The following is a 20901-nucleotide window of genomic DNA, read 5'->3' on the forward strand; positions in this document are numbered from 1 at the left end:
GTGGTGATGATGACGATGGTGATGGTGGGGGCAGTGTGGCTTGGTGGTCACACTCTGAAAGCCAGTGGTCTGAACCGTTCCATCTTGCTCCCACTGATGAAGAAACCTGCAAACCTGCACAAAGCCACCGCCTTCTAAGATGAAGGCGCCAGGAAGTGGGGACTCGTTTCCCCGCGAAGAGAGGTTGAAGCTGTGGATGATGGGGCACACAGATGCCCCAGGTAGTTAGTGGACTCTTGCCTCTCCTCTTGCTCTTCCCCAGCAGAGAGACTTGAGTATCCTTTATCTGAAAACCATGCCAGTGCATGGATTTGAGGTCATTTTAGATTTTGAATCATGATGCATTCCCTCATTTCCCAGTAGTAAAATGAAGAGCTTGTTCTAGATAAGCGCTCTCAGTTCTGGTACCCCACAGGATGACACTGTTGTTTCGATTACATCCTGCTTAGAAATCCCATTACAGCTGTTGTGGGTTAAAGTAGAAAAATAAGAATTTTAACAGCGAGTAAGTGATTCTGCTATGCCATTCTCTAGATGGCTGTGGGAGCAAGATGAAACATGACACACCCTCCAGCTCCCCTGAACTCCACGGTGTCCACTTTCCCCTTCAGCAGCCCCGCCTGACCCTGTGTGTTCCCCACCCCCACCTACATGCATACTATACTACTTAGTGTGTCACAGAGTGGCTTCCTACTTCATTAACTCACTCTGCTTAATCAGACAGAAGATGAGACCCAAACAAACTGCAGAATACATGGAGATTAGCTGGAAAAAATATAAACAAAGGACAAAGAAAACTTTTTGAAGCCCTCAGAAAATGTTAACTGTGGAGGCAGAAGCGTGCCTGGAAAGCGACTTCCTCACAAGCTCACAGGGACTTGGAAGGGTCCACGCTCCACTGGAGACCGCCTCCATGCTGTTTACTCAGCAGGATCAGCCCAAACCCGTTTTGCTATGATTCCTGCAGACTCACATGGACTTTCTACTTACAAGTGACATAGATAAGAGGATTTCTGTCTCCTTCCTCACAACCCCTTTATCTTATACAAGCAAAATGATGTTGAAAATTGAGCCATCTGGATGGTTCGCCTTCCCCTAGCACACCAGGACTGTGGCTTGAAAGTGGCTCTTCCTCCCAGGGCTGACAGTGTTTATCCAAGTCTCTTGTCTTGTTTTTCTCAGAAGTTACGTTTCTCGTTACGGTGACAATATACCTGACATGGTTTAAGGAAGAAGGGTTTTTATCTGTTTATGAGTGCAGAAATGTCAAGCCATAGTCCACAGCTATGACGCTGGGCCCATGGTGAAGGAGAAGATGATGGCATCGAGAAGCTGTGGAGAAGGCGTGATTTGCTTCATGGAAGACAGAAAGAGGAACATGTTTCAGTTGCTTTTTTCCTCATGTTGATGAGAGAGCTGACAGAAGCATCTGAAAGGATGGAGGGTTGATTGTGACTTGCCATTTCAGGGCAGGGAAGGTGTGACAGCATTCATGGTGGTGGGAGTGGCCTTTGCCCATGGTGGAAGGAGCATGGGGACTCCTGCTCACATCACAGAGAATGAAAAACAGAAAGCACAGTCCAGAAGCAAGGCTAGTCTGTACTGCTCAAAGCCTACCCTCACAGGGACTCACTTCACCCATCTAAGACCCCCCACACTGACACACTTTACCCATCTAGACCCCACCCTCACAGTGACTCACTTCACCCATCTAGGCCCTGCCCTCCACAGTGACACACTTCAACCATCTAGGCCCCGCCCCCACAGTGACTCACTTCACCCATCTAAGACCCCCCAGTAACACACTTTACCCATCTAGGCCCCGCCCCTCACAGTGACACACTTTACCCATCTAGGTCCCACCCCCCAGGAACTCACTTCATCCATCTGAGCTCCACCCTCTAAAGATTCCACTGACTCTCACAAAATGTGTCACCAACTGAGGATCTGGGTTCAAACACTCTGAATCTGTGGAGGGACATTTAACTTTCAAACCATAACAGGGAGGGACAGAAACCTGAGACAAAACTCCCCACCCCCAGTGCTCTACTTCCTGAAGCTAGTTTCCACTATCTACAGCTCCCAGGGGCTCCCAAAATACCACTGCCAGCTGGGGGCAAGTGACTCACCGCGTAAGTCCGTGGGACACATTTCATATTCAAACCCCAGCAGTAAGGCTAGACACAAAATTTCATCTGTGCAGCCCAACCTAACTCCACCTTCATTTTATCCTGGAAACTGCTACCGTGAAACTGAGAACCCCAGGAACTTCTGGGCCTTCCCTTCTGAGCTTCATTTAAAGCTTGGAATTGATCGAACCTCTTCAATTTAGCTGTCATTTTCGATGAATTTTTTTCAGTCAAATGGCTTTAGTTAAGTTGAGAGACAATTTAGTTTTCAGGTGAGGGGCAATTGAGTAATTGAATTCCACCATGTGGTCTGGACATGAACCCACGGCCTGGGGACCGGCGCCTTTCTGTTAATTAATTCTCCACGTCAGACAGCTGGAAAGCCGCCGCTTCCGCCTGCTTGGAGTTGACTAATTAATTAAGCTGTGTTTGTAAACAGGCATTTTCTCCCCCAGCACTTTTTTGATCATCTGTTTCCTTAGCTACAAGCTGGTGACCCTACTTAATGGCAAACTACCTAGCCAATAATTCTACTCTCCTACAGGCTCTGGACAGTTCTTTTGGAGGCTGCCCAGCACTGGGCAAGTCTAGGCATTGGAAGGAGGTCAGTAAGGATTCAATTAAGCCATTTATTAATTATGTAGCTCCAGGCAAATTGCCTTGCATCTCAAAATATCAGTTTCCCCCATTTTCTCTTGCAAACCCCCGAGCATTTAGCCCAATGTCTTGAAGATTGTTGACATTCCCTCTGTGCAGGTCTGCTTTTCTGAAGGCGCACCCATGCTGTGCCTTTGTGCAGGGGGTCAGGGGCTGCAAGCTACTTCTGCTTATGTTCTTACACTGGCCTTTCTCCAACAGTTTGTTGTCACTCTGGCAGCTGTTGTCACCTTTATACTTTACAGAGAGAGACTCAGTCTCTGGAAAGGGGACCAACTAAGTCCCAGGGCCACCCGGGGGTGCAGCTTGAAGCATGTCTTCACACTCCCGGGTCTTGAGGTTTTCCTGTGAGAGCAGGTTTCCCCCTAACCTTCCAGGGAGGAGGGTGGAGGAGAGGACACGACATGAGATGCTAAACACTGGGCGTGGGTAGGCGAGTTACAGGACTACTGCCTAAAATAGCTCTCGTTAAAGAAATCAGTGCTCATCAGCGATGCTCGCGGTGGCGAAACACCTGTTCAGAGCACGTTACCCAATAGGAAGGAGCATGCTGCTCACCCCCTTTCTGGAGCACCTGCTTTGGCTGGATGATGATTTATATTGTCAGCAAGTGTTGTAACTCAAAGTTATTAACTAGTTTCCGGAGCACGCGCGCTGACATTTCTGCAGTCCCATATATGACCAGTTCTTTGGACAGCTTTGTGAGGGGCATAGGAGGAAGATAAGAAAGATACATGTGTGTGCATATGGACAGACAGACGTAAAATTACAATCTCCCGTTTGACGGTACGTACCCGAGAATGCCGGAGGTGAAAACTGTCGTATTCGCGGGGCTCACCAGTGGTGGGGTGGTACTGATTCCAGAACTTCCTGTGGTATGGTTAGTTCTGTTTCAGCAGACTACCATTAAAGAGAGATTGACATCAGCATTGTACTTCCAGTGAAGAACGCCGAAGAACGTTTTGCTATTTTTGTCTTTTCGGTCTGCTTCCCTTTCCCTCTTTTCTTGCATGTGTGTGTCACACATATGCGTGCACATATGTGCATTGCGTTTGGAGCACACAGGACAATCTTGGTGCTTTTTCTCAGGCACAGCTCACCTTTTATTGAGATGGGGTCTCTCACTGGTCTGGCCTCACAGTCTCAGTTAAACAGCCTGGCCCATAAACCCGGGAATCTACTTGGCTTCTTCTTTGTGCATTGCTATTTTAATTGTGTGCCACCGAGCCCTGCCTGGTAAAGGTAGGCATGGAGCTCAGACGCTCATGTTTGCAAGGCCAGAATTTAGATGAATGAGCTCTCTCCCCAACCCTTCTTCTCTTGACTTGGTTCTACATGGTAATTATAACCTTTTTCCTAAACATATATTTTAATCAATTTCTGGTACTTGGTCACTCTCCAGAAATTTAATAGCTTGAAATAACCACCATTTTACCATTCTACTTCCTTTAAATTGGTGATTGGTTTGAGTTGGGGTTAGCTATGTGGTCCCTGGATCCGTCTCACAGGGCTTCATGTGTTCATCAATTCCCCTGATGGTTAACCAAGTCTGAATAATCCAAATAGCCTCACTGACGTTGACACTGGAACTCAGAAGGGCCCCTCCCCTGCTGTTTGTTCATCCTCTAGGAGGACTACTAAGTGCTCAACACGGTTAGCAACATTTTATAAGGACAAGTCCTATATCAAGGGAGATTGCTCAGCAAATCTCCACGCAATGCTACACATTCTTGATACCCTTTGAGCCGAGAAAGTCACAAAACCAAATTCAAACCCAGTGTAACAAAGACTACATGGAAGCATCATGCTTTCATGGAAACGCTGTTCACTCATTTGTTTAGCTAATATTTCTTTGGTTCTTCTCCCCCTATGTCAAGCATTGGGGATGTAAGAAATCAAAGTCAGTCTTGCCAGCATCTCCTGTCTTCTGGAGGAGACAGGTGACCGGGATGCTCTTTGGCCAGTTTGGTTACTGAGATACACATTACACACAAGGAATGCTGAAAGTCAAGCGCGGGGCTGGGATAAGCAAAGGCTTCTGGGTGACTGTGGGTACTGTCTAAGCTGAATCCTGAGCATGGAGTGAGTGTCATCCAGAGCACTGCAGGATCAGGGTAGAGCAGTCCAGCGTGAGTGAAGACACTCTAGCCAGAGAGACCAGAGAGTGCTGCTACATAAGGATCTGAGAAGGCCAGGTCTACGGGAAGTGATAAGTCAAAAAGTAACAAAGGCAGGAGTGGGATGGTGGCAGACAAGAGGAGAGGGGGGGTGGTAGAGAAAGGGACAAAAGGATGGAAGAAATGTTTACTTTTCCGAGGAGGGTAGCTGAGAGTGAATGACAAGACGCTTAGGGATGGCAGAGCGTCTTCATCTTAGAGAGATGGCTTTGGGAACTGAATGGAGGGTGAAGTGCAGGAAGATATGGCTCGAGGCGGGGAGAACAGATGTGATACAGAGAGCCAGGCAAGAGGCAGAGGGTGAGGGGATGGCTCCAGCGTGGCATCCTGTGCCTCCACTTCCGCCTTCCAAAGCTGGGGGAGGCATTTCAGTGCCAGGGGGAGGGTGTGAAATCCTAGTTTAGCCTAGCATTGTCTAGACTATGTGAACAGAAGTATTTTGTACATAATGAATAAGTACCCTCAACCTCTAAATTGACAAGGGAAGTGGTGGACCGTGGATTTTGAACTTCTTTTTTACATGTACCGTTTCCTAATTCATTTATTCTGTATGCTTATGCTTGGGAGGAGGGTTGTGCCATCAGGCACATTTATAAGTCAGAGGACAATTGTGAGAGTCATTAAGCCATCTCACCAGCCCTTTGAACTGTTTTGATCCTCTAGTATGGTGTGTGAGCAAACTGATCTCTGAATGGGCAAGGTAGCCGGGAGGGAGAGTGGGTACCTTCCTGTACACGGAGAGCTCTTTCAATATTCTCTCCCCTCCCTGCCATATCTGCGGTCTTGCAGGCATCCCTGACAATTTTGTCCTCTTCCTTTTGGGCTCCATTAGTCCCTCAGTAAGCCCACATGTGTTTGTCGTGCGTAGGCCTTGCTTATTTTCACATATGCTCACGCCCTTCAGCCTTGGATTCCCTGTATGATCAGGCTTGGGGTGACGTCGCTCCACTGCCCTGCACAACACATTCATAACTATCAGAGTTTACATTCAGATGCGTGATCAGGAAAATTGTCATTAGACTTACACAATGCGTCTCTTCTGTTTCTCTCTGCTTGACACTTGCTCATGAGCATCCTGCAATGATAAAAGCAGCAAACAGCTCTTAGCAGACTTCTGTGGCAAGGCCATCCTGCTCAGGTTTAGCTAGATTTTTCTAGCTCTGGAAATTGTGCCTGAGATGCTGATTTTGCTGGTTTGGTCAGCTTATTAAATGTGAGACAATTTGCCTCACTTTCCATCAGCGTCTGGAGACACACTTGAAAGTCCTGCTGCTCTAGTGTGTCTGAGATCAATGGACAGGGATTCTGTATATTTTTAAGTAATGTTTTCTTTAAAGACACTGAAAGCATTTGAAACTCGGAGATGGACAGTGAAGGAGGATGTAATGAGATGGATCAGGAAGCCAGAGGCAGAGCAGGTTGGGAGTCAGCATCCTCTGAAAAACAGGAATGTCACCTCTGGCTCTATGAGGCCTTCGGTGGGGGTGGCACTCAGCATATCCTGCATGGCAGTACTGTTTCTCATTGGCGCCATTCATCCTCCTGTTGCTTCAGATGCCTAGGACATCCAGTGCTCCAACAGGTCCCGGGTACATCATAGCTGCTACAGAGAACCGGGCAGATGAGCTCAAGGCCACACAGGGGGCATCGTTATTACACACTTGATGCTGCTCTCGGAACTCCATGTGCCTAGCTGACCACTGACATGGCAAAGAGGACAAGCGAAAGGCACAGGCCTTGGTGTCAGACTGCCTAAGGCCAAGCCCCGCTCTTGCCAAGCCCTTGGCTCAAAAACCCCTAGGCAGGGGTCTGTCCTAGCTTGCTTTTCTGTTGTTATGACAACCGTAACAACTTCTGGGTCTTAATCCATCACTGGGAGAAATCAGGGCAGGGGCTCACAGCAGGAATCTGGGGCAAACACCACAGAGAAATGCTGCTTCCGGGCTTGATCCTTGGAGGGCCATCTACCCAGGGAACTGTACCATTCCCAGTGGGCGAGGCCTCCCACATAGGTCAGTGATTGAACTGTTACACACAGACCAACCTGATCGAGACAAACCTCCAATTGAGGTTTTTCTTTCCGGATCCCCTTACACTGCTGAGCTGGCAATAAACAGTGGGCAGCACCAGGCCTCATAGCATCCTTCTGATCGTGAGGTTTGGCTTCCAGGAAAGGACTTGCAGAAGGAGTACAACGCAGAGTAGAAGGGAAAGTCTGCAAACGGCTAGACCTGGCGGAGGGTCTGCCCATGGGTCAGGTGGGAAGTGGCGCACGATCTGCTGAGTGAGGTTGGCGCCTCTGTAGACTCTGTCTAAGCCACGGTCTCAAGGCCCAGGGCCAGGTAGAGACTGTGTCTGCATCTTACACTGGGGACCATAGCTATGAGACAGCACCAACTGGTCAGAGGGGGGCGAGAAGATGTCAAGTCTGTCATTTATCTTGTCCCTTTCTCTCACTTGTGTTTACTTTTTGTGGCCTCTGGCTTTCTTCTTCTTTCTCTCCATAGGTGAGGTAGGTGAATAGTTTCTCCACAGCCAATGCAGCGTGGCTGCTTGGGGCTGCCACAGCTTGTGCTCCGAAGTGATACAGAGAACCCTTTTCTTATTTCCAAAGCCCCAGATTCCAAAGATTCCAGCCACCCAGTCAGGTGCCTCACCTCTCAAGCACTCCTTTATAACTGGGTTCAGGGTGTACCTGGATATGAGATAACACAGGGACTTCCACAGGGTCCTGTGGCTGGAATTGCTAAAGAGCAGTTCACAAGGAAAGAAGACTCTGGGTGAAAGGGAACGACGTGGCAGAGAGAGACGATTACAGGAGCGAGGCAGCTGGTGGCATATGGGCCGGCAAATGGCGGCTAATCACAGCGCAGAATCTGAAACTTTAGGTGACTGTCCTAAAATTAGCAATGACAGAACCAGGTTCTAACTCCATAGCCTCTGCCCCTAACTCCCATGGCCATGCAGAATGAAGGAGCGGGAAGGAATAAGCACTTCCAGATATGCTGACATCTGTCCCATTCATACACATAGATATAAATTTCAGGGACCTCCTTGCCAAGGTGGCACAGGAAAGTCACAGTTCATAGTGCTCTGATGTGGCACCGCTGTATTCTCCCTGACAGCTGTCACCTGAGGATAAAGGTAGAGAGTACTGACAAGGAGATCCAGTGACAAATAGTGTCAGTGACCGAAGCCTATAGCCTGGTTCCCAAGCACATTAAACCAGCACCCCAAGGCCCACACATCATGCATCGATCAGCCAGAAGCAGCCTTAAGTGGTGCGTTCAAGCCCATGGTAGCATTCTCCAGTAGGGAATGGATGCCCAGAAACCTGGTGTATCGTTTGAGAGGTCCCTCAGGGCATCCTGCATGTCCCAGAAGATGACTTGGGATCCACTTAGGTGTGGCAGAGGGGGCCTTGGACGGAAACACACCAATGGAGGAGGGGAGCTCAATGCTGCCCTTGGCTCCTCTATTTTCCAGAAGGGAACCCTGAAGCTTGGGTTTCCGGAGATGGTGACGTGAGGCACGGGAGTTCGAGAGCGCTTGGGCCTGGGAGGAAACAGTGTTGACTCCCTCAGCCTCTTTGAGACTGTTTAACAAATTACCAACAGAATGTTCTGTAAATAAAGAGATTAAAGCCTTTTGTACGGTGCCCATTTTCCCCTGGGAAGAGGATTATGAGGCAATAGCACCGAGCCAATGGCATTTTCTAGATTCAAAGCGTAAAAGGTTAGTCACACTTCTGTCCTGTGATTCTGCTTTTATGTGCTTGAGTAAGAGTGTGGAACAAAACCAAAAGACTCATGTGGAAGTTACCTTGGCATTGTGAAGCAGTGGCAGCCTTAGGCTGTGACAGTTTGTTTCCCTCTTGCTACTTGGAAACAAAAAAATTTTTTTTCTAGGAAGCAGTTAGTTGAATGTAGAGGGTTGTTATTTTTTTTAATAACAATAATTAGGAGAAGGTGGAGGCTGAGACAACACATGCCAAAGCTAATGAGTGACACAGAGGAGTTAAATAACTCACCAAGGGTCACACAGCACGTCCGTACCTACTCCCTGCTAGCATTCTGCCTGTGTGACCCCACCATGAACTTTGGTTGCCTCTTGCCACGATCCTTTTCTCACAAGCACCAGGACTGGCTTGGACGTAGAAGTCAGTGGGGCTAAAATGAACACTTATATTTTTTTCAGATCATCTGTCTGTTATAAGGACTAGAAAAGTCAAGAGCGTTCTCAGGTAATCGTGGCGCACTGAAGGGCGTACAGGCTTCCTGAGTCAGACTGACCAAGGAGAAAAGTCTTGATCACAGGGCTGAGAGATGGCTCAACAGTTAAAGCTTGCCAGGCCAAGTGTGGCAACTTGTGTTTCGGTCCTCTGACTTCATGGAAAAGCCAGATGGGCGTGGTGTGTGCCTGTCATCCCAAGACAGACATCCCAGACAGAACCAAGGGATCCTGGAGCCAGTTGGCTGACTAGACAAGTCAACACAGCAAGCCCAATATTCAGGAAGAGCTTCAATGTATAAGGGAGAGAGGGACTCAGGACAGTACCAAACACTGCCCTTTGCACATGTAAGTGTAAATACACACTCATGCATACCACACACACATATAAACACACAATCGGCACCTCCATGAACAGCAAGTTTTTCTGTCTGTAATGTGAACAACTGGCCATGTAGCAATGGCTGTCTCTGGGGGAAGCTGGTGATAGTGAATTGACAGGCCTCCAAGGGAGCTGGCTCGTATTTAGCTCCATGGAACCCTAACAGTTGCGATTACTCCAATATGATCACAGTTCTGTTGCTGGTGTCATCTGGAATGACTCAGTTGCTACCTGGTGCCCAAGGAATCAACACCTTTTGTTACGGGTGCCTGCTCCTACTCCACCTTCATCCTCCAGGATTCCGGAGGAGAAAGATTGGAAGGACTAGTAGACAGCAAGGATCACGTGGAGCCTGGTTGATGTGCACCGTTGGGAGGCTGGGACTCTCTTGGAGAGGCAGGAAAAGCACCTGAGGTCAGAGACGGCAACTGAGGTCTGGGTAAGAATGGCCCAGTATACCTCCCTTCTGGTTGTGAGCCCAGAGCCACCAGGCCCCAGCTCAGTAAGTGGCAAAGTAATCAGAAGCCAAAGGCAGTCATGGATTAAATATAAATATGGAAATTATTTTCAAACACATTTTTCAAAGTCTCGATTCCTAAGCCTAGACGTGACTGGCTATGCAAATGATGGGGAGGAGGCACATCAAGCTGTGCCTGTGGCCTTGTTAGCTGCTCACTGCGGCAGATCGTGCTATGGTGCTTTCAGCGGCTCACGGGCAACCGGGCCGGCGAAGGCCAGGAAAGGGTCTCTTTGGAAAGGCTGAAGAGAAGGGAGAGATGTCTGTGAGGCACCGCTCTTCTCAAAGAAGCTGGAGTGAGGTCTAGTGGAGACTTGGCGGAGAGTCTGACTTGCTATTCTATCAGTCAGAAACTGCCGGATGATAAACAGACACAAGGCAAAGCACAAGACAAGAAAAACAGAAACGGCAGAGGCATGGCCCGCCTTAGAAGCACCGAAAGACCCCCTCTTAAACATGAACTTACACATCAGAAGAAAGCTCACAATTTGTTAGATATACAAAGACTCACAAAGCCTGTTGTGGAAGATAAAAGTAACACCAGCCGTCTGACCCGCTTTTCTTGTTCTGGAATGAATGACCACAGAAGTGGTAATGCTGGTGAAGGGCAGGGAAGAGGATAGAACATACAGAAACACGAAAGGGCAGAGTTTCCATGCTGGCAAAGGGACGTAGCAGAGGGAAGATGGCCTAAACACAAACGGCGGATCTGTCTCTGATATACACACAGGCGTAACAAAAACTACGTGTAAAGAAAGGAGGCTGACTTAAAGAAAGAGAAGCAGGTCAACTTGTTGGGCATGGGGGCACATGCCTGTGATCCCAGTACTTGAGAAAGGATTAATGGGTGATCAGAAGTTCAAGACCAGCCTCTGAGTTGCATGAAATCCTAGAGAGAGAGAGAACATAGAGAGAGAGACAGAGACAGAGAGACAAAGAGACAAAGAGAGAGAGAGAACCAGAACACGAAGACCCTATCCTAACAGACACATCTCCAGAGAGAGGCAGGTCCGATGGCCCACATCTGCAATCCTAGCAGCTCAGAGGAAGATCGCCAATTCCAGGAACCCTTGAGCTACATGTGGGGTGTGAGGTAGGTGGGGGGAGGAGAAGGGGACAGAAACAGAACAAGAGACTTTATTTCTAAAGGCAGAAAAGTGAAATTTTGTTGCATAGAGAAAAGCACAGAAGCAAATTTGAGATGGGAACAGCATTTCTAGAACGTCAGAGGGATAAAGGCCCTGTTGGAGTATACCAGGGCTGTCCCTAGGGGTGGATAAGGAAGACGAGCAGCCCAGTGGGAAACAGGAAGGATGTGGCCAGAGGGTAAAGAGGCTCATCCAAATGTCTAACAGGCACTCCCTGTGAGGCCAGGAGCTGAGAACTCCAACAGCCAGAGACCATTCCTCAGAGTGGCAGGTGTTTCAGAGTGAGCAAAAAGTTGGTGTTGGTGGCAGCTGAGAGAAGGGGACACTTCCGGCCTCTGCTGATAGCAATGTTTGTTGCTGCAAGCTTCTGTTTTCTAGCAACATCCAGAATATTAAAAAAAAAAAGATAAAAAAATGTGTGTTCATTGTCTGCTTTTTCCTTGCTAGAAATAGATGCTTTGAAAATACCAAGGTGTGGTGTGGTATGTGTGTGTGTGTGTGTGTGTGTGTGTGTGTGTGTGTGTGTTAAATAGCCTAATATTTATCCTTACAGATATGGTGGAATAAATCAAGGCACATTGATATTAGGGCTACTGTATTAACATTTTAATAAAAACTAAAGGGCTAAGGAGATGGCTTCGTCAATAAAATATTTGCCAAGCTACCACGAAGAGCTAATTATTTAGGTGTTCAACACCCTAATAAAAGCAAGTGTGGCCCTGTGCGTTTGTAACCCCTGCCTGGGGAGTCAGGGATGAGCAGGTCCCTGGAGCTCACTGGACAGCTAGCCTAGTCTAAGCAGGGAGCACCCAAGACCCAGTGAGAGAGAATGTCTCCAAACAGAAAGTGGAACAACTGAAAAAATATCTAACAAGCACCCACATCGGGCATTCGTACTCACACACACACATGAACACACTTCAACCATACATATCACACACACACGTATGTGTGCGCGTGCTTATATATGCAAAAATGTGCATACACAAAGAGCAAGCTCGAAGTGTATTAAGTTGTAAGGAAGTCTGTGTAATGAGGTGGGAAAAGCAAGCAGTAGATGAGTGTGTGCATGATTGTCTGCTTAGGGAAGAGCACACGCGCTCACATAGCTTCCTTATTTGTGCATCTATAGATGTACTTGGATAATTAGTGGGAAGTATTACTTTGGATGGGTGCAGGACGTGGACGTCTATATAAATGTTTATTTGTTACAAGAGACAGAGGCCGCTAGGACTGGATACAGAAAAGTACTCAAGGAAATGAAACACTATTGTGTGTCAAACCTTAAAAATCCTAGAGTTAAAATGTATTGCTGGAGGGGAAGAGTGGATAAACCGGAGTTCCCTGGATTCGGATGTCCCGTTAGGGTCTCATGCCTGCCTAGAGGCTGAAAGATGCGGAGGGAGGGGAGGGGCTGAATCTGACACTTCTTTGGGAAGGAAGAGACTCCAGAAGTCAGCCACCTTACAGCCGTTCCTCCCATCTCTCAAGCTTGCTCAGAGAGATAGCCACAGCTTTCAATTTCTCATTTAAAAAGTCAGTCATAGTCAGAGGCTTAAAATAAGTGTTCCATGTGAGATCCAGATGTCATTTCAGGCAAGAAACAAAAATGCTTCGATTTTTAAAAAATAACCTTTGACACCTAAAGAGGTTCTAACGAGCTCTTTTGTTCTGGGCTCTTCTTAAAAAATGACTTTCTGGGACAACAAGAGAGGTGACCCAAAGAAACTGATGTCCTTTGCCTGTCTGTGTTAGGAAAGCCCTGCCAGCAGAGCCTGCCCTGTCCCCTGTCCCTTCCCTCAATGACACTATAGTGCACGCCGCAATGATGTCTGTGCTTCTTGCCGGAAGGACTGACTCACGACTTTCAGAGAGGAGCATGCTCCCGGTGCTGTCGCTACGTCTGTGGCCTTATCTGCCTGTCAGTGGTGTGCGTTCTACTAGTAGCAATGGCAGAAATCTGTTGACACGTAGGCAAAAGGAGGACTTTGGAGTCTTAGGTTGTCACGGGCTGGGTCCCCTAGAATCCCCACCAGGGGAATGTCAGGAGCCCGGTCTGCTGTGTGCTGTGTGCTTGGTTGGCTCAGCTGCTACCGAAGAAGCCAAACCAAGAACCAATCCTAAAGTCATGGCTCTGTGTCCGTTTCTGAGAAAACCAAGCAAAGATTTCTTTGCTTTTGTTGTTTGTTTGTTTGTTTCTCACATAGGAGAGATGCTCTGAGTTCTTGGGAGGTCTTTTTAAATGTGATTGTGGAAGATAACTGAAATGTTCCAGACAGATGTCACTGTTAAATGAGCTTGGATTAAGGGGATTAAGGATGTTTGTTTAGTGTTTACCGCTGAGGAAGGCCAATGCTTTACACGCATTCTCACAGGTGTTTCTCAAGATTTCAGTTTCCCTGATTCTCTTTAATCCTGACTATAAACGCTTTGTTCCGTTTTTCACTTCGGATTTCCTCTGAAATAGTTCCAGTCAACCTCATTTCTTACCGCTCTCTGCAGCCCCAGGATTATATACTTATGCCTTTTCAGACTCCTAGAGAAGGCTTCAGAACTGCTCTCTCAAAGGCAGGCTTCTCTGCCTCCATCCCTGCCTTCTCCTCCGGCCGTTTCTGTTTGTAGTGTTTCACCATAGGGCTCTGCTGCTAAAGGAACAGCTGCTTGGAACATCCCTCACCTTTTCTACTTAGAGGCATCATCCCTTTGTTTCTAATTGTAGGTGTTGATCATTTAAAATAAGATTATTTTATTGCTTGCTCTATACAGAATGTGAGGTGTAGTTGAAGGTGTACCTCACCGGTAGAGCAAATTACTCAAAATGTACCAAGTCCTGAGTTTGCTTCCCAGCACGGAGAATAGCTGATTTGAGATGCCTATCTGAGCGTCTGGGCTGAGGTGTGGAGAACTGTCTACAAAGTTCCCTCTCTCCTTTCCCTCCTCCCTCAAGTTGTTCCTTAAAGAAATAAAGGAAGAAATAATCGTAGTTAAGAAATGAGAGCCTTCTGTACCGAAAACTCAGATATTACCCTCATTTGAGAACATGGCTGCTGAGAACTGGGTGGTGGTGGTGCATGCCTTTAATCCCAGCACTCGGGAGACAGAGTCAGGAGGATCTCTGTGAGTTTGAGGCCAGTCTGGTCTACAAGAGTACAGGCTCCAAAGCTGCAGAGAAGCCCTGTCTCGGAAAAAAAGAAAGGAAGGAAGGAAGGAAGGAAGGAAGGAAGGAAGGAAGAAAGAAAGAAAGAAAGAAAGAAAGAAAGAAAGAAAGAAAGAAAGTGGCCGCTGAAAACACCTCTTCCTTGACCATTATCTGCAAACAGGGCTGTGAAGGCCTTCATCCAGAGTGGGTCATGGGATCACAAAATTATGTGTGAGACACAGAAAGCAGGCCACCCATCTTTCTGGTTATGTAAAACAAAGCCCCGAGAGTTTTAGAGATTTGTTCATGGCCACTGGAATCCTTAGGGACATATTTGGAATTTAGCTTAAGAGAATAGGACACCCACAAAGCTTCAAAAAAAAAAAGCCACTAAAGAAGTCAGAAAATAGCGTGAAATAGAGCGGTTCGGTTATTCAGCAGAGGGGATTTGGTAACAAGGGCAGGGTGGGCAGAGGAATCCCTGAATCTGTAGTGTCTGTAGTATTTAACAGTTTCACGGTGTCCATACTCATTCCAAACCACCCAACCAATGCCACCAAGCAAGGGTGTGGGAGGAGCTGAGCACCGTGGAGGGGCCTGTTGATAGTGGCAGAGCTGGTATAGTAATGGTGGTTAGGACTTTAGGAAGAAGAGACTCAAGCTAGTCCAGGGAAAGGAAACCCTCCTACTTCAGGGGCTATGATTTAGGTTTCAAAGTCCAGGTCGAAAGGGGAGGTCTCTGTGAGGCTTCTCTGTGGCTTTTCTTAAAGTGATCACTTCTAATCTGAATGCCAAAGTATGTATTAATACCTTCCATGGAAGCGATTGTCAAAGCCCCACTTGATATCATCACTCAGGTTGGTCCCTTCAGGATTGTCCTCAGAAGGGACTCGTGTCTTACTCTTTTACTGTCAAAGAGTTGGGAGACCATTCATGAGAGGAGCTCAACCTTGGAGTCACACTGCTTGGCTTCAAGTCCTGACTTTGCACACAACACTCATTTCTCCTGTATTCTATCTTAGAAGCCAGCCAATCCTTTTATAGACGGAGGTACCAATGAGGAGACTATCTCATAGGTTAGCTGCGATGATGAATGAGGTTATTAGACTATCAGATGGGCTCAAAGCCCGACACCTTTCCGCCCCCAATCAGCATCATGTGGTCCTGCTGTCTATTAGCATGTGACCCAGTGTCTGCAACATACTGTTGTGTAATTATCGGTGAATTGAACTGACATGAAACAGAGACGTGATCCTGCTGGTCTTGGAAAGGGTGTGCGAGAGGATTCCGTGAACAACTTATTGTTGGGGAAGTAAGAATGGCGTATTAGACAAAAAGCAAGGAGAACACAGAATTGCAGGATGAGAACTGAGTTCCCCTGCTGGGGTGTTGTGAACACAGAGGGGAGTCATCCGCACCCTCTCTTCACCCCATGTGCTAGACACTGTACATCTATAAATACATTGTCTGTTATTACAATAGCTTTCACAGACTGCCATTGATTGAAATATCCTCTTTTCAGAACAGTTGCTTTTGGAAAAAAAAAAAAACGTGAATGCTAGAGTTTCAGAATAAATAACACTGTGTTTTATTCCATTTGAGTCAATCCATCATTCCAATTAATTTGCATCTCTTCCAAACTTGATTCAGCAATTTATATCATTTGTCCTCACCAGGTTATTATTATCTGCAATTTCTTGAGCACAACTTCAGTTTTGTTCTCTTAAACACTATATAGGGCACTTCTAAGAGCAGAGTCCCCTGACATGCCACTAAAGACCTCTCTGTGTGTTGCCGTTGATTCATTAAACAATCTTTTCTTTTCTTTTGGGTTATAGCTTTTTAAACTTTTTCTCAATCTGCCAAAGTTTGTGGTAATCCATGTTGTAGTTCATCTTGTTCACAAAATGTCAGGGGAAACTTAGCCAAAACTCTCTCTCCACAGCATCCTCTTCCACAGATATAGTAATTCTATTAGCAAAGAAATCACCACCGTTTTCTTACAGTCTGTCCCTGGCTGGCCTATGTTAAGCATCCCTAAATCAAATGAATTCCTTTTCTGAGATTCATGATCCATGGCACTGAAATTTATTAAATAGACATAGGCTGGGCTGACACACAGGACTTGAACATGCAGGTGAGACATTTGGGCACAATGCTAAGGACAGGGAGAAGTCGTTGATATATTTGAATGGGCATTGTACGACAAAGTCATGAGGTGTGTGTGTATGTGTGCGTGTGTGTGTGTGTGTCTGTCTATTTTATTTTTATGTTGGTGTGTGCACATGTGTATATATATATATATATATGTACGGAGGCTGTAAGAGGACAGTGGGTGCTTTCCTTATTTGCTTTCCACCTTATTTTTGAGGCAGGCTCTTTTACGGTATCTGAAGCTCTCCAATTAGTCTAGGCTGTCTTGCCAGTGAACCCTAAGGATCTACCTCTTTCTGCTTCCCCAGAGCTGGGGTTGCAGATGTATGCTGGGGATTTGAATTCAGGTCTTCATGTTTGTGCTGAAAGACATTCTGCAGCTAATCTAATCTATAATGTTCCAAGTAGTGATTTAAGAAAATCATCTGGAAGCAGCATCCTCAGGGAGGACACCATATGAGCTCAGAAGTCCTGCAGGAGTTACAAGGCGAGACGTCTTAGTATAGGCTAGTTGTGATAAAGACATAAGAATGATGATAGGACTTAAAAATAAATAAATAAAAATAGGCACTTTAAGGCTTTTCAACCATTCCCACATAATCAAGCACACATAAAATAATATTACTTTGACTCTGGAGTAAATAGTCTTTCTTGGGAATGGATGTGATTCAGTGGGCCTTCAGGGATGCATCTTCTCTCTCCAAGGCTCTCCAAGTGTCTGGGAGGTCATTTGGAGACAGCCTTAGCACCACGAGGTGACCAGATCTGCAGCAAGATCAGTAGTTTATTGAAGAGCAAACAGTCTCCACCTTAGGACAGCTTGTGATTTTCAAGCTTGTGAGGACCTGAAATGATTTTTCATTCTTCATTCAAAAGAAGCCATGTTCTATTTTATTTTACTTATCTTCTCTATGTGTACAGGTGTGTATGTGAGTGTGTGTGTGTATCTTCTCTATGTGTGCAAGTGTGTGTGTGTGTGTGTATCTTCTCTGTGTGTGCAGGTGTGTGTGTGTGTGTGCGTCTGTGTGTGTAACTGTGTTTGGGGATGGGTTATGAATGCTAGAGGTCAATCTTGCCTGGTGTTCCTCAAGGGATGTCCACCTTGTACTCTGAGACAAGATCTCTCACTGGGAACTGGAGCTCACTGATTATGCTCAGCTATCTGGCCAACAAATCCCTAAGATTCTCCTTTCGTTTTCTTCCCAGCTTTCAAACAATGAGTGCATGACACCGTACCTGGCATTTAGGGAAGTGCTGAATAAGCACTTTTCCAATCAGCTGTGCCATCTCCCTGGACCTGTTTTGCTGAGTGTGCAATATATTTTCAAGTTATGATGGGCTTATTAGGTCATAATCCCATCAGAGGTCATGGTACATCTGTACACGTAAAGGAAAGAAAGCATTGGGTTCAACGCTTAATTCTGAATCTAGAAGCAAAATAGCTTGGGAAGAAAAACCAAAATAACTAGCACCAGAGTTAATGCCAGAAAAAAAAATCCCGTAATTGCCAAACAAGATCATCTAGGACACAAAATCAGTACCCATGTTATAAAAGATGTAATGAAAAGGCAAGGTGGTGGCTATGCAGACCTAATTGTTAGTGGGAGTAGAGTGAGCTGCTTTGTGGGATGAGCTAGAGGAAGGAACCAACCACCCTTAAGTGAGACAAAAGCAGGGAGTCTGAGTTGGTAATAGTATAGGAGTCCATGCCTGTTGGCTGAGGTTTCTGTCCCGCCCAGTCCCACAGTCCTCCAGTCCCAAAGAGACACACAGAGGTCTACATTAATCATAAACTGATTGGCCTATTAGCTCAGGCTTCTTATTAACTCTTTCTTACAACTTATATTAGCCCATTATTCTGTGTTAGCCATATGACTTGGTACCTTTCATCAGCAAAGCATTCTCATCTTGCTTCCTCTCTGTCTCAGTGACAACTGCAGATTGTGTCTTTCTTCTTCCCAGAATGCTCCTGTCCTCGTCGTACTGCCTCTACTTCCTGCCTGGCTACTGACCAATCAGCATTTTATTAAAAATAATACAAGTAACAGTATAAAAGACCTTTGTCCCACAGCACGTGCCTGTGTGTTTGAAAGTGAAATTAGTCTGTGGCTGCACTGCTTCTTACTCACATATGTAACTTCATAAACTAGATATTCTCCTGGGCTTGGTACTTCACCTGGATCACCCTAACTACATGAAAAAAACCGTAGAGTGTAAAGATCCCTTATTTCCTCGTGACAACTGAAGATGCTTAGTTATTTGAAAATTAAAATTATTTATTTCCCCCCTTTAAACTCCTTGATACCATGACAACAAGAACTCAACAACAAAACTGTATGGATTCTACATAAAATCATGGATGGAGGCCTCTGCCACAAGGCAAATGAGCCCTCTTATTTCTCATGACAACTGACAGCAGTTCTGCCATGTATGATCCAGGGAATGCACACACGGCAACTGACTACAGGTCTGCCGTATGTGATCCAGGGAATGCACATATGGCACACTTTCCACAGCAGAGTTATGATGATGACTTTCCCATCTTGGGCGCCATAGTTTTTGTGGCCCCAATGACTGCTCACAGAGAGACCCATCTCTTTCGTCCCAGGCTGTCATCTTTGTTCAGCAGGTGCAGCCCTGCCTTGACACATGCAGTTGTCGCCAGCCCAACCACACGCCCTTCTCCAAGCAAGCAGCGTCGGTGTTCCTTCATCACAACATAACCTTGTTCTAAATCAGAGATTCATAGTTCTCTGAACAGTTCCCCAGTGAACTTCGGGTCCGACTCAGTACATCTGACTAGCTCATTAGCTAAAGGCACTCTCTCTCCTTATACTCTTTCCTAATACTCGGTGCTGATCTCAGGATTATGTTTATTGTTATAGCTGAGTCAAACAAACAAACCAACCAACCCCACAGCCGTGTGACCCAGGAAAGCCAAGAATTTCACAGCTCTTGATACTGGAGTGATGGGGTTTGGGAGGGTGCTCAGACCATTGCAAGTCCTAATTCAATACTGAGCGAGAGGGAATTGAATTAAATGATTACAGTCATTTCATTTTCAACATCTGTCTTGGGAAGTATTCTCCCACCGTGTGCTATGCTGGTATCGGTTTGCAGTTGTTTAACCATCTCTGAGACGATTCAGAGAAGACTGGGAGAGGCGATGGACGGTGGTTGATGGTGGCTGAGTCCTGCCTTCATCTCTGTGCAGGTGGGGAAGTGGAAAGACAAGTCCCTGCAGATGAAATATTACGTGTGGCCTCGAATGTGTCCCGAAACCGAGGAGCAGGAGGATGACCATCTGAGCATTGTGACCTTGGAGGAGGCGCCCTTTGTTATCGTAGAGAGTGTGGACCCTCTCAGCGGAACCTGCATGAGGAACACGGTCCCCTGCCAGAAGCGCATCATCTCTGAGTATGGCACCTCCCCAGATGGATGGTTATGGGTGGCCCGGGAGAGAGTTAGCTGTGCTGTTTGCTGACATGGAGTTAGGCACCCTGGAAAATTCTCAGCTGCCAAGAGGCTGTAGGATCAGTGGGGGCTTTGGTTAGATGTGTGGCTCCATCTAAAACCCTGACCTGAGACAAAGACTGCTCTGTTTAGGTTCCTTTGACTGTTCAAGTCTACTGATTTTAAAGTTTCTTTGAGTGTGGCATTTTGATAATTGAATCTATTTTTTTTAAACAATTCCACTTGATTTATGCAGTTAAAAGTTGGGGTTACAATGCCCTTAGTTGGGGGGCGGGGACAAGCACCTTGACGGGACAACTGCAGAGTCTCCCAGCATCTGGTAGGCATTTGTACCTGAATTCAGGTTTTCATAGAAACCGTGAACTCAATGAGGAACTCATTAAGCTGAGTCTGTAGGATACATGCCTTTCCTTCATCTATGTTATACTTCAAAAGAACCTTGAAACTTGTACCACAATATGGCTCAGGATACTGAGACAAAAAAAGTACCACAGCTCTAGCCCTGATCTCTTTCCTTTCTCAAGAATAAACTGTACTGTGGGGGTGGAGGTGGAGGTTGGAGTTTTAATGAAAAAGTAATTTTTCCTTCTTGCACAAAGTCTTGCTTTGTTTGTTTGTTTCTTCCTGTAACCGCGTAGGAATAAAACAGATGAAGAGCCAGGCTACATCAAAAAATGCTGCAAGGGCTTCTGTATTGATATCCTGAAGAAAATTTCTAAGTCTGTGAAGTTCACCTATGACCTTTACCTGGTGACTAATGGCAAGCATGGGAAGAAGATCAACGGGACCTGGAATGGCATGATTGGTGAGGTCAGTATCAGGAGGCAAGGTCATGACAAAATCATTTCCACTGTGCACATACGTTTTGCTTAAATATTGTTAAAGGTTTATCTT

General features: G+C 46.3%; 1 protein-coding gene across 1 annotated transcript in view; it reads left to right on the forward strand.

Moving 5' to 3' along the window:
* The window catches only part of Grin2b (glutamate ionotropic receptor NMDA type subunit 2B), a 448578-nt gene that overhangs the window by 374775 nt on the left and 52902 nt on the right, over positions 1-20901 (forward strand). The window contains exons 6-7 of the mRNA XM_085687259.2: positions 19748-19950; positions 20646-20817. Coding sequence (XP_085543385.1) covers positions 19748-19950; positions 20646-20817 — 375 coding nt within the window. The remainder of the gene's footprint in view (positions 1-19747; positions 19951-20645; positions 20818-20901) is intronic.

This window comes from Myodes glareolus, chromosome 3, assembly GCF_982192425.1.
Source record: "Myodes glareolus chromosome 3, mMyoGla1.1, whole genome shotgun sequence".
Classification (NCBI taxonomy): Eukaryota; Metazoa; Chordata; class Mammalia; order Rodentia; family Cricetidae; genus Myodes; species Myodes glareolus.